At 40.6% G+C, this 11,356-nt stretch overlaps 1 protein-coding gene across 3 annotated transcripts in view; it reads right to left on the bottom strand.

Annotated features, from left to right (window-relative positions):
• Window positions 1–1,400: 1,400 nt before the first annotated feature.
• ralylb (RALY RNA binding protein like b) overlaps window positions 1,401–11,356 on the bottom strand; it is a 149,730-nt gene continuing 139,774 nt past the window's right edge. For 2 of the 3 annotated variants that reach the window (XM_014180970.3, XM_014180969.3), the window contains exons 6-9: window positions 10,065–10,181; window positions 9,532–9,701; window positions 8,411–8,449; window positions 1,401–3,990 (exon numbers count right to left, since the gene is read on the bottom strand). In XM_014180970.3, the coding sequence (XP_014036445.1) occupies window positions 8,417–8,449; window positions 9,532–9,701; window positions 10,065–10,181 (320 nt within the window). In that variant the 3' untranslated portion in view covers window positions 1,401–3,990; window positions 8,411–8,416. The remainder of the gene's footprint in view (window positions 3,991–8,410; window positions 8,450–9,531; window positions 9,702–10,064; window positions 10,182–11,356) is intronic. The other variant, XM_014180971.3, reaches the window with a different exon arrangement.

Here is an 11,356-nt window from a genome sequence, read left to right as displayed (position 1 = left end):
CGTGCTTCTACACCTGCATTGCTTGCTGTTTGGGGTTTTAGGCTGGGTTTCTGTACAGCACTTTGAGATATCAGCTGATGAAAGAAGGGCTTTATAAATACATTTGATTTGATTTGATTTAAGAGTCCATTGACGCACCCGTGCATCAATTTAATTAACATCATAAAAAATCCAACAGTTTATGCTAGAGATATCTGTTTTTTTTTGCATGGGCTGCGTCTAAATCCCCCACATCCGCCTGTCGGCCCTCCGCATTTGCGGTGCAAAATGGCAGAGCTACAGCGACGTTTGTCAGACCAGGAGACAACCCGAAAATCAGTCTTCTCACGAAAACGTCTTACATTTACATTACATTTACATTTAAGTCATTTAGCAGACGCTCTTATCCAGAGCGACTTACAAATTGGTGCATTCACCTTATGATATCCAGTGGAACAACCACTTTACAATAGTGCATCTAAATCTTTTAAGGGGGGGGGGTTTTAGAAGGATTACTTTATCCTATCCTAGGTATTCCTTAAAGAGGTGGGTTTGGCCTACTAACTCACGGTTTGGTGGGTTTGGCCTACTAACTCACGGTTTGGTCGGTTTGGCCTACTAACTCACGGTTTGGTGGGTTTGGCCTACTAACTCACGGTTTGGTGGGTTTGGCCTACTAACTCACGGTTTGGTGGGTTTGGCCTACTAACTCACGGTTTGGTGGGTTTGGCCTACTAACTCACGGTTTGGCCTACTAACTCATATAAGATGAGACTCGATGGTGTTCTCCGTGTTGATGTACGACCCCTATAAGTATCACGGGACTCGTGTGACGGTAACCCATAGAAATGAATGGAAGTATGGAGGTAGTTTTGTGGCAAAAAAGTTGTTAAATTTCTCCAAAACCCAAACTATTTCCTGAGCTTTCTTATATCCCCTTGATATAGGACAGACATTTAGAAATATATATATATATATTACTGTCTTTTTTGCTATTTATGAATGAGTTATTCAATGCGTTTCTATGGGCTATAGTAGTAATTTATTTAAATGTTTTTATACATACAGGGGTCCTAAAATTCAAAATCAAATAGCATAGACATGACATCAGTCAAAACACCTCAAAACAAGACATGGTATCACGAACTAGATAAAACTAGCTGAAACAAGCTACATGGCAGCTTCTTGTCATTGTTGCTAGCTACAGTATCTAGCCATCCAGAATCACAACAACACACTAATTTCTGCCCCATTGAGGGTGAGCATCATTTTCGTGATGTTGTCAGCTAACCCATCTATTTGGAGTTGTTCTAGGAATTACCTTATTTGGGTATGGAATGTGAATTCATACAGTGACCTGTCTAGAATCTAGATAACACTTTCTGAGGAGAAAGAATGAAAGGACGGCACTAAGCACACACTTCATGGTCTGCCCATTTAATAATAGTTTTCTAGGTTTGCCTTAACATTACCAAGAGAATTTAGAACATCTAAAATGTGTGATGAAATTTAACACAAAGATAATGTATTGTAAATAGCTATCAATAACTGCATTATTATTGACAATATATTATCATTTCAGTTGTCTTTCAGTTTATATTTATTTTCAAAGTAAAATAAATGTGTGTCATTCAAATTACATGACATAAATCAGAAACATTTTATCGACAAGAGAAAACAAATAAAACACTTTTATTTTCAATGACACGTCATCGTATTATGTTCTATGCAATGGACCCTATAGCCATACAACAGTTGCAACCATATACATTCAAATGAAAAACACAGATTAAACATGCCATTCATAAAAATATCTTTACAAAAATGTACATTTCTATGCAACAATATTTTTTAATTGCACATCTCTAAAATACCCTTTTCCACTCCCAACCCAAGTACAGTATTATTTTAAACACAGGGGGTCAATTGCAACAAGGTCACGATCATCTAATTTTCCGGGCTTTAAGATCATATCCAACTCTGTGATGTTTCCATGGTTTTTGGTTAATCCTCTCCACTGGCACCAAATTACACTTGTTGCTTTTGATAGCAAGGTTTGCTTTGATTTGCAAGGTGCAGAGTAGCATAAACCGCAGACAAAATTATGGAGTTAGATTTGAGTTAAAGATGACCTTGTATGCAAAACATGACATATAACTAATTGCATTACCCGTCAATAAACAAACAAACCCAAATAATTGGTCTATCGAGACTCTTTTTCTCCACTCAATGGTGTCTGCTAAGGATTCAATCAAAGCCTACATTTCAATAAATCCACACTGCTGAACCATCGAGGCTAAAAACCCTTTCAATAGAATCAAAATGAGCATTTCTCTTGATCCACCTAGTAGGCCTACATAATTATCTAATGTATTACTTTATCTACTTAAAATATGCTTTGAGTGGTATAGTGACAATGTGTTTCTGCAGTGTGGATGTACTGCAGTGACGGCCTGATTGAATTTCAAACTATGTTTTTGAGAGTAATGAATGGGATATATCATTGTGAAATCAAAACAGGTAGTGGTATGACCATTTTCTTAAAGACATTCCACAATACAAAAGTAGTGATAATATTAATAAGCAGAAGTCAAATTTGTGTGGATTGTACGAAAATCAACTATTGTGCAGAGGCAGTTTCTGAACCTTTTTAATTCTACTCCAAATACAAACACCTCTTTCAGCAGAGAAATCTCAACCTACAAAGTGTACAAGAATGTGTATCAATATAATCCTCTGCTCTTTCTATTTAGGTTATCTGAAACCTTGAATCTGTTTCACCTATCAGGTGACTCAATAACAATGAAAAATCAGCAAAATCAACAACATAAAAATACTAATTTCAGTAACAGAAAAAAATATTTCAACATCCAATCCCAATAATGAGTTAAAAATAGTCTAATTAGTTCATTGGGACCAATTCTGTTAATTATTCAATTTGGCTGATTTTCTAAATTGGATGAGATAAGTGACAGTACAGCACTATAATTCTCCCTCTTTTCATTTTTGCTCGGATAGGTTTTGAAGCCTCTGCGCATGTGGTGCTGCGGTGGTGGTGCAGTGAGCTCAAATAAGGCAAAAGAACACACGTTTCTCTCCTTGTCTCCTTTCCCGAGTACAGGTCAGATCCGTGTGGAGAGAGAGGGCACAGCTTCCTACAGAGGGATACATGCTGGGTAGTACAAACTGTGCGGGGCCGACTACAGCGAGACACTGTTCCCTGGTAGGAAGCCAAAGCAGATGTTGGCTGGCTATCACAGGAAGCCCGTTCTCCCCTTTGAAATTTGGTAGGAGTTCAGGATAAAGAATGGATCATCCCCCCAGGGCATGCATGTGATAAATGGATAATCTGGAAAAATCTGCAAAAGTTACGCTAAAGCGATCGCTTATGCATGGGTAAGACTGATGCTCCTCTGTACCTTTCCAAATCCTTAAAAAAGCTAAACATTTGTGATCTCAATAGTGCATGATCTATCATAATTTATTACTTTCGGGCCAAATGGGGGGAAAAAAACAGATCAAATCGACAGGACGAAAATGTAAACGCTGATCCTCTTTGACTGTGTTCAGCACTGAAAATAAAAGCCATACACAAACAGATATGAACATAACTCAAGGGAATGACAGTTATCATCAACAAATATCCCACTCCCCTACAATTTTAATGAGTATTTTCTTCTCTCTCTAGCATCAATATGATTGAATCAGTCTCTTGAAAACAATTGCAAATTGAATATCTAGGAGTGAATTAGGGCAGATGCAGTAAAATAATATATTTTTTCTGACAGCAGCAGGCCATATTCATATAGTTACTGCTGCACAGAGGGGCATCTGAATGTTGTTCAACGTCTCCGCTACACAGAGAGAGAGAGATGGAAAAGAAGGAGACTGCCATCTTGTTTTTACACCACACAATGGTTCCTTCCCCAGAGATCCTTTGCTTTCTCTAGGAGGTGATGAGGATGTCTCTTGATGCTGTAGAGAAGACGGAGAGATGTCCGCTCCCTCATCCTGAAGATATAAACAAATGACAATGACAAAAATGCAGATGAGAAAACAGGAAATAGCCGCAGGCTTTCCTTTGTATTAATGTGACTATTTATAATACCGCAAAATGGACTATTACACGGTGCTTAATGCTCGCATAGTTAGAATTTGGGGAAGTTTGTTGATCCTTTTGGGAGTAGGGACTAGAACTTCCATAATCCTTCCAGACATTCTATCTAGCGCTCTTCACTGTGATGTTCAATCCAATCCTTGCTATTTGTCAAATGCCCCGAATACAACACTTTACAGTGATCTGCTTACTTATGAGCCATATCCCAACAATGCAGAGTTAAAAAGTAAGAAAATTAGCAAATAAAAACAGTAAAATAACAATAACGAGGCTATATACAAGGCATACTGGTACCGAGTCAACGTGCAGGGGTACGAGGTAATTGAGGTAATACTGTATGTACTAGGCAATCAGGATAGATAATAAACAGAGTAGCAGCAGTGAATGTGAAGAGTGTGAAAGTGTGTTTTTGTGTGTGTGACTATGTGTATGTTGGAGTGTCAGTGTTTGGGTAGAGTCCAGTGAGTGTACATGGGGCCAGTGCAAGAATGTCAGTGCAAAAACAATGGGGTCAATGCAAACAGTCCGGGTAGCCATTTGATTAACTTTTCAGCAGTTTTATGGCTTGGTGGTAGAAGCTGTTTAGGAGCCTTTTGGTCCCAGACTTGGTACCGGTACCACTTGCCGTGTGGTAGCAGAGAGAACAGTCTATGACTTGGGTGGCTGGAGTCTGACAAGTTTTAGGGCCTTCTCCTCTGACACCGCCTCTGACACCGCCTGGTATAGAGGTCCTGGGTGGCAGGAAGCTCGGCCTCAGTGATGTACTGGGCAGTACGCACTAGCCTTTGTAGAGCCTTGTGGTCGGAAGCCAAGCAGTTGCCATACCAAGCAGTGGTGCAGCCAGTCAAGATGCTCTCAATGGTGCAGCTGTAGAACGTTTTTAGAATCTGAGGGCCCATGCCAAATCTTTTCAGCCTCCTGAGGGGCAAGAGTCATTGTTGTGCCCTCTTCATGACTGTGTTGGCGTATTTGGACCATGATAGGTCCTTAGTGATGTGAACACCGAGGAAGTTGAAGCTCTCAACCCGCTCCACTACAGCCCTGTTGAAGTAAATGAGGGCATGCTTGGCCCTCCGTTTCATTTGTCTTATTCATGTTGAGGGAGAGGTTGTTGTCCTGGCACCACACTTCCAGATCTCTGATCTCTGTTGCAGAGGGAGGTGTTTAATCCCAGGGTCCTTAGCTTAGTGATGAGCTTGGAGGGCACTATGGTGTTGAACGCTGAGCTGTAGTTAGTCATTTAGACAGGTTACCATGGCATTCTTGGGCAAAGGGAGAGTATTACAGACTGGGTCAGGGAGAGGGTGAAAATGTCAGTGAAGACACTTGTCAGCGCATGGTAATCCGTCTGGCCCTGAGGCCTTGTAATGTTAACCTGTTTAAAGGTCTTACTCATATCGGCTACGGGGAGCATGATCAAACATTCGTCCGGAACAGATGGTGCTCTCATGCGTGGTTCAGTGTTGCTTGCCTAGAAGCGAGCATAGAAGGTATTTAGCTCATCTGGTAAGCTCCAGTCACTGGACAGCTCGTTGCTGGATTTCCCTTTGTGATCCGTGATAGTTTGCAAGCCCTGCCACATCCAACGAGCATCAGAGCCGGTGTAGTAGGATTCGGTCCTGTATTGACGCTTTGCCTGTTTGATGGTTCATTGGAGGGCATAGCAGGGTTTCTTATAAGCGTCCAGATTAGTGTCCTGCTCCTTGAACGCGGCAGCTCCAGCCTTTAGCTCAATGCAGATGTTGACTGTAATACATAGCTTCTGGTTGGGACATGTACGGTCACTGTGGGGATGACGTCGTAGATGCACTTATTATTAAAGCCAGTGACTGATGTGGTAAACTCCTCAATGCCATCGGATGAATCCCAGAACAGTGTGCTAGTGAAATGGTCCTGTCGCTTAGCATCCACTACAATGGACCACTACCTGTTTGAGTTTTTGCTTGTAATCAGGAAACAGGAGGATAGTGTTATGGTCAGATTTGCCAAATGGAGGGCGAGGGAGAGCTTCGCATACATCTCTGTGTGTGGAGTAAAGGTGATCTAGAGTTGCACAGGTGACATGCTGATACACATTTTGTAAAATGGATTTCAGTTTTCCTGCATTAAAATCACCGGCCACAAGGAGCGCCGCCTCTGGTGAGCATTTTCTTGTTTGCTTATTGCCCTATGCAGCTTGTTGAGTGCAGTCTTAGTTACAGCATCGGTTTGTGTTGGTAAATAGACAGCTAGGAAAAATATAGATGAAAACTCACTTGGAAAATAGTGAGGTATTCTAACTCAGGCGAGCAGGACCTCGAGACTTCCTTGATATTAAAGATTGCGCACCAGCTGTGGTTAACAAAGAAACTGAGTTTACCCGAAGCTGCTGTTCTGTCCTGCCGATGTATTGAAAAAACAGCTTGATTTATATTTTCCATGTCCTTATTCATCCAGGACTCGGTAAAACATATAATATTACAGTTCTTCAGATCCCATTAATAGGATAGTCTCGAACAGAGCTCGTCCAGTTTATTCTCCAGTGATTGCACAGGTATCCCACCTCTATAGCGCCGCCTCCTCCAAGTGTTGGGGATTTGGGCCTGGTCCGGGATAATCAATATGTCCTTTGCCTCCGATTCATTGAAGTGTAAGTTTTCATCCAAATCGACTTTAGTGATAGCTGATCTGATATGCAGAAGCTCTTTTTGGTCATAGGAAATTATGGTGGAAACTTTATGCACAAAAAAAGATAAGATCAGTGCCAAAAAATACACAAAATAGCATAATTGGTCAGGAGTCAGTAAAACGGCTGCTATTCCCTCCATTGTAATTGGTCTTATGTGTTTTAGAGAACAGTCTTATGTCTTAGCAGAACAGTTTGTGTTTTAAGTGTTTTAGGTATTTTTAAAGCCTGCGCTCTGAGGTTGCGCTGCATATGGATGGGGCCACTGATTGAATTTGAAAGTGGCAAACATATCAAAAGGAAATGGGAAATGGCAGTGTGACATATGGCTGTTTTATATGTGGATGAGCAAGGGAATTGGCTCTCCAGATGAATGGATAGGCAGAGAGAGGCAGAGAGATAAAGAGAAAGATAACTTGGCATTGTCCATTACAGCCATATGCTATGACTTTTAACACCATATGTGGCCAACATAGTACTTTACATATGATCTCCCATGTAACATTTCCTCCATCAACCTTAAACCAAAGAAAGACAACACATTCAATGATAATAAAAAGTAATGAATACTGTAACAACCATAAATAGAACATTTTCTCTAGTCTACATCAAGGCTAGTGATCTCATCTATCAGCCAGTCTCTAAGAGAACTTTGGATTAATGTAGCATCATTTGGACAGAAGTCATAAATACTACTAAATAGCCCTGCTAGGATAACTCTGCATGCTAGGCCTAGTGATGATGTGGCTTCCTTGGTCATTACCCTGAGCCTGAGAGGACGACAGGCGAGAAGAAACAATTTTCCTCGGGCCCTGCCATTCATTCAGTCTCTCCACTTCCACACTATTAAATGAGATGAATGTTGTTTGTGGCCAGTTCTGGCCCATTGCAACTCCATTACTACGCTCTCTGTCAGTGTCTGCATTAGCTGCCCTTCACTGGAGCTAACTGGCCCTACGTCTGTCACAGTGCTTTTACTTTAGGACATGACTGATGAGTCGATGCTTGGTGATGGTTAAGATTAAGGGCTAGATTCTATCAGATCCGCGCGAGCCAACCTCCACATAGCAGTTGTTTTGGCGGTGTCGGAGGTGGAACTGCGTTAGAGCTGTCAAATCCACAAGCGGCTCCTGGCATTAAACCTAAAGCGGACATTGTCATTGGCTGCACAGAGTCGCATTTAGAGAAATCTCATGCAGCCTTGTTTACAAGTTTGAACACTGGAATGTGAGATGTAATCTGCACCTCGGTTAGACTTATAGAGATCCTCGTAATTTCGTTGAATGTTTTTCAATTTGAGTGTCATTATTTCTCAGTAGCCTACACTTTCTCATTCTGAACTTCTAATGCGAGTGGGATGGGTGTGGCTTTGTGACAATGACAGCAAACGCAACCGCTCACCGATTTGACAGCTCTAACGCTGTTACACTTCCGACATCGCCAAAATACCAGCTATGTGTGTGTCCGCTACCGCGGGTTAATGCTTGATCTGGTTGAATCTAGGACTAAAGAAAAACTCCAATAATTGTGACATTTGTGATTTACTAAGGTTCATGAAACTAAAGGAAAACGTTAGAGAACCTAAAATGACTGACGAAACAAGCTTGGATTATATAATTTTCAAAAGTTTATTGGTTCCAAATTATTACCTGTTCTCAGTTGTCAATGTCAGAAACATGGTTCTCTATCTGAAAAGAAAAGGACAAAATGCATCAGTATTTAAAATCCAATTTTGGCAGTTCTAATGTAATCAGCTATAAAACAAACCCTGCTCAAATCAGAACTTAAATCAGGGTTTTTCCAAGTTGTTGGAGAGTACTGTCAACTTGAAAAAAAAAATGTCCTGGGTCATTTCACATTACCACCATATCTGATCAATATGACCTTGAATGAAGAAACAAATAAATATCCCACACACTCGCTGGGAAAAATAATCTCTTCTATTAGCGAGAAGACAAGGCTTAGCTCTTGGACGGCATGCACCCGCTCCATTTTATAATGGGTCATAAATATCGCATAATGGGGAAAGCATGGTGGCATTGAACCACAGATGAACCACACAGATAATTCCTTTGATCTTCCTGCTTGAACTTGAAATAATGTTTACTCTATGAGGAGCAAGACTCTAGTGACACAACAGGGATCATATAATTCTTTAGGAAAATGACATGCTCAAATAGCATTCTATTTGTGATAATAACTGTGAGAAATATCAATAAGGTGAGTTGTTGACTGAAGGGATCAATAATTGTAGCTGTCATCTTAGCTGTTCCAGAAGTTGTCAAAAATACTTTCGTTTTTCCCTCAGTCTAGTTCTTTATAGAGTATAAAATGGTGACTTTGAAGAACACTTTCAGTTCCCTCAGTAGCAACTCCATCTTCATTTTCATATTTGGACCGGTTAAGACAGGCCTCCAAGTCCCCCTGGTATGTCTGCAGCGCCCTGTTTTAATTACAACCCATCACAGTGTGTGTGGTGTGGGGTGTGTGTGTGTGCACGCGCGTGCGTGCGTTTGTGTGTGTATGAACAGGGACCTGCCACCGCCTTCACTTGAGTTTGGCTGTCAGGGAGAAACTGTCAGTGGTGGCACACTCATCATTTACTCATGAGCAACCTCACACTGCTTTTCAGATCTTGAGCCTTGAATAATTCGTCAGAATTAACTTTCTTAAGGGCAAGACTGGTGTGCCCAATTTAAATCTCCTATCCTAAAACCACTATCTCCCCTGACCCTCTTCCAGGCTCCCTTTCATCACCCACTTCCCTTACCAGATGATGGCTGCCCTCTTCGTCGTAGTCATCCTCGCCCCCGTCGGTCATCTCTCCGGCCTCGACATCCAGTGCCCTGTTGCCAGCCTCCTCCCCGGAGTTCTCAGCTGTCTCCGACACAGACTCCTCATGGAGAGAGTCACAGTTGTCCTCGTACTTTCTTTGAGCCTCTGGAGAAAACGTGAAAAGAAGAGAAAGCGTGAAAGAAAGAGTGAGAGGAGGACAAAGAAATGAGACCAAAGTAACAACTGGTGACAAAAAGTAACAAGATGCTGACTAGCTACTCTGAGGGGATAAGGAGAGACTTGCAATTGAGATTCCTGCCATCATACTAATCAGTCTTGGTGAAAATGTGTTTAACATCTGAACAAGCTTTAAATGTTCTTCTACTTCACCTCCCCTGCTGTGAGACTGTCCTCTCTCTCTTTGACATGTTTTCTCTCTTTCCGTCTCTATCTCTCTCTCCCCCCGTTGCCCTCTCTTTCTCTCTGACACCCTTACCCTCTTTGTCCCCCCTCCCCCTCCCCCCTCACCGGACTCGGCTCTCTGCTGTTTCTCGATCTTCTCCAGGCGACCCAGCAGGGAGTCGATCTTTATCTTGATCTGAGTTAGCTCTCGTTTAATGGTCTGGAGCTGGTCCGTCTTCACTGCTGAGACATAATCAAAAACACAAACAGACAATAAATCGATTTATTATACCATAGTGTGGGTTTATTTTACAAGATAATTTTTCTTTTAAACACCACTCCACGATTCATTTTCATAAACCGAGTATCGCAGAACTATGTTATCATCTGATCGTACCCCAGGACCCCCCTATCATTCTATCATCAAGCCAAATTACATTTTCTCCAGGGGTGAACATATCAATTTATCCGACCGTGTACAGTTCTCCTATTCCAAATATGAAACCACTGCTTTCAATTAGGAGATTAGTTCATGGCTTACATCCACCATGATGTCTGATTCCTGCTCATTACCTGCGTTAGTGGCTGTAGCTAACCTCTCTCCTTATAATTTCTGATTACTTTTTGGGAACATAATAAGACAACATAAAGGGGATGATGCCATTTTGACATTATGTAACAACAGACCTGGGTTCAAATACATGTGTATTTCATTATTTGTTATTTAAATAATACATTTTCTGTGTATTTGAGTATTTTTAAATAATGTGGCAGAATCAACTACTTCTATTGGAAGTATTTGAAAGTATTTTCAAATAATTTCATTTAAATATACTAATATTTGAAAGTGTTTTCAAATACTTATTTCAAATACTATTTTCAAATACCTGGGTTAAATGCATGGGAGTGTATCTGAGTCAGTGTTGAGTATTTTCAAATACATGCCAATACTTTCCAAGTATATTTCCAAATACATTCCGATACTCAACTTGTCTTGTCAAATAAAAAATATCCAGATACTTACTTCCAAATATATTTTTTAATAATTGAAATACCCTAAATAGTATTTTAACCCAGGTCTTTGTAACAAACAATGAACAGTAAATAAATTAATGCACTGCATGGTTCAAATATGATAAGCTAATAATAACAATAAGCTGATAAATATAGAATAAATTCTGTCTTATGTGAATAAGTAATGTATTTCAAACAGATATATAAAAATAGAACTAAACTGATAAGCATCATGATGTTTGTGAACTTGTGGAGGTGTGGTCAAATGTTATTTGGCTGCATTCTTACACTATACATAACCAAAGACGCTGAAGTAAGAATTGGCCAACCTAAAATGCCTGCATCCCAAATGACACATTATTTCCAATATATTTCATTTCTCTTGACCACAGCCTCAAGTCAAA

Source organism: Salmo salar, chromosome 29 (genome assembly GCF_965601325.2).
Source record: "Salmo salar chromosome 29, fSalSal1, whole genome shotgun sequence".
Lineage (NCBI taxonomy): Eukaryota > Metazoa > Chordata > Actinopteri > Salmoniformes > Salmonidae > Salmo > Salmo salar.
Note: the sequence above shows the minus strand (reverse complement) of the source record. Positions and strands in the feature narration are given on the sequence as shown.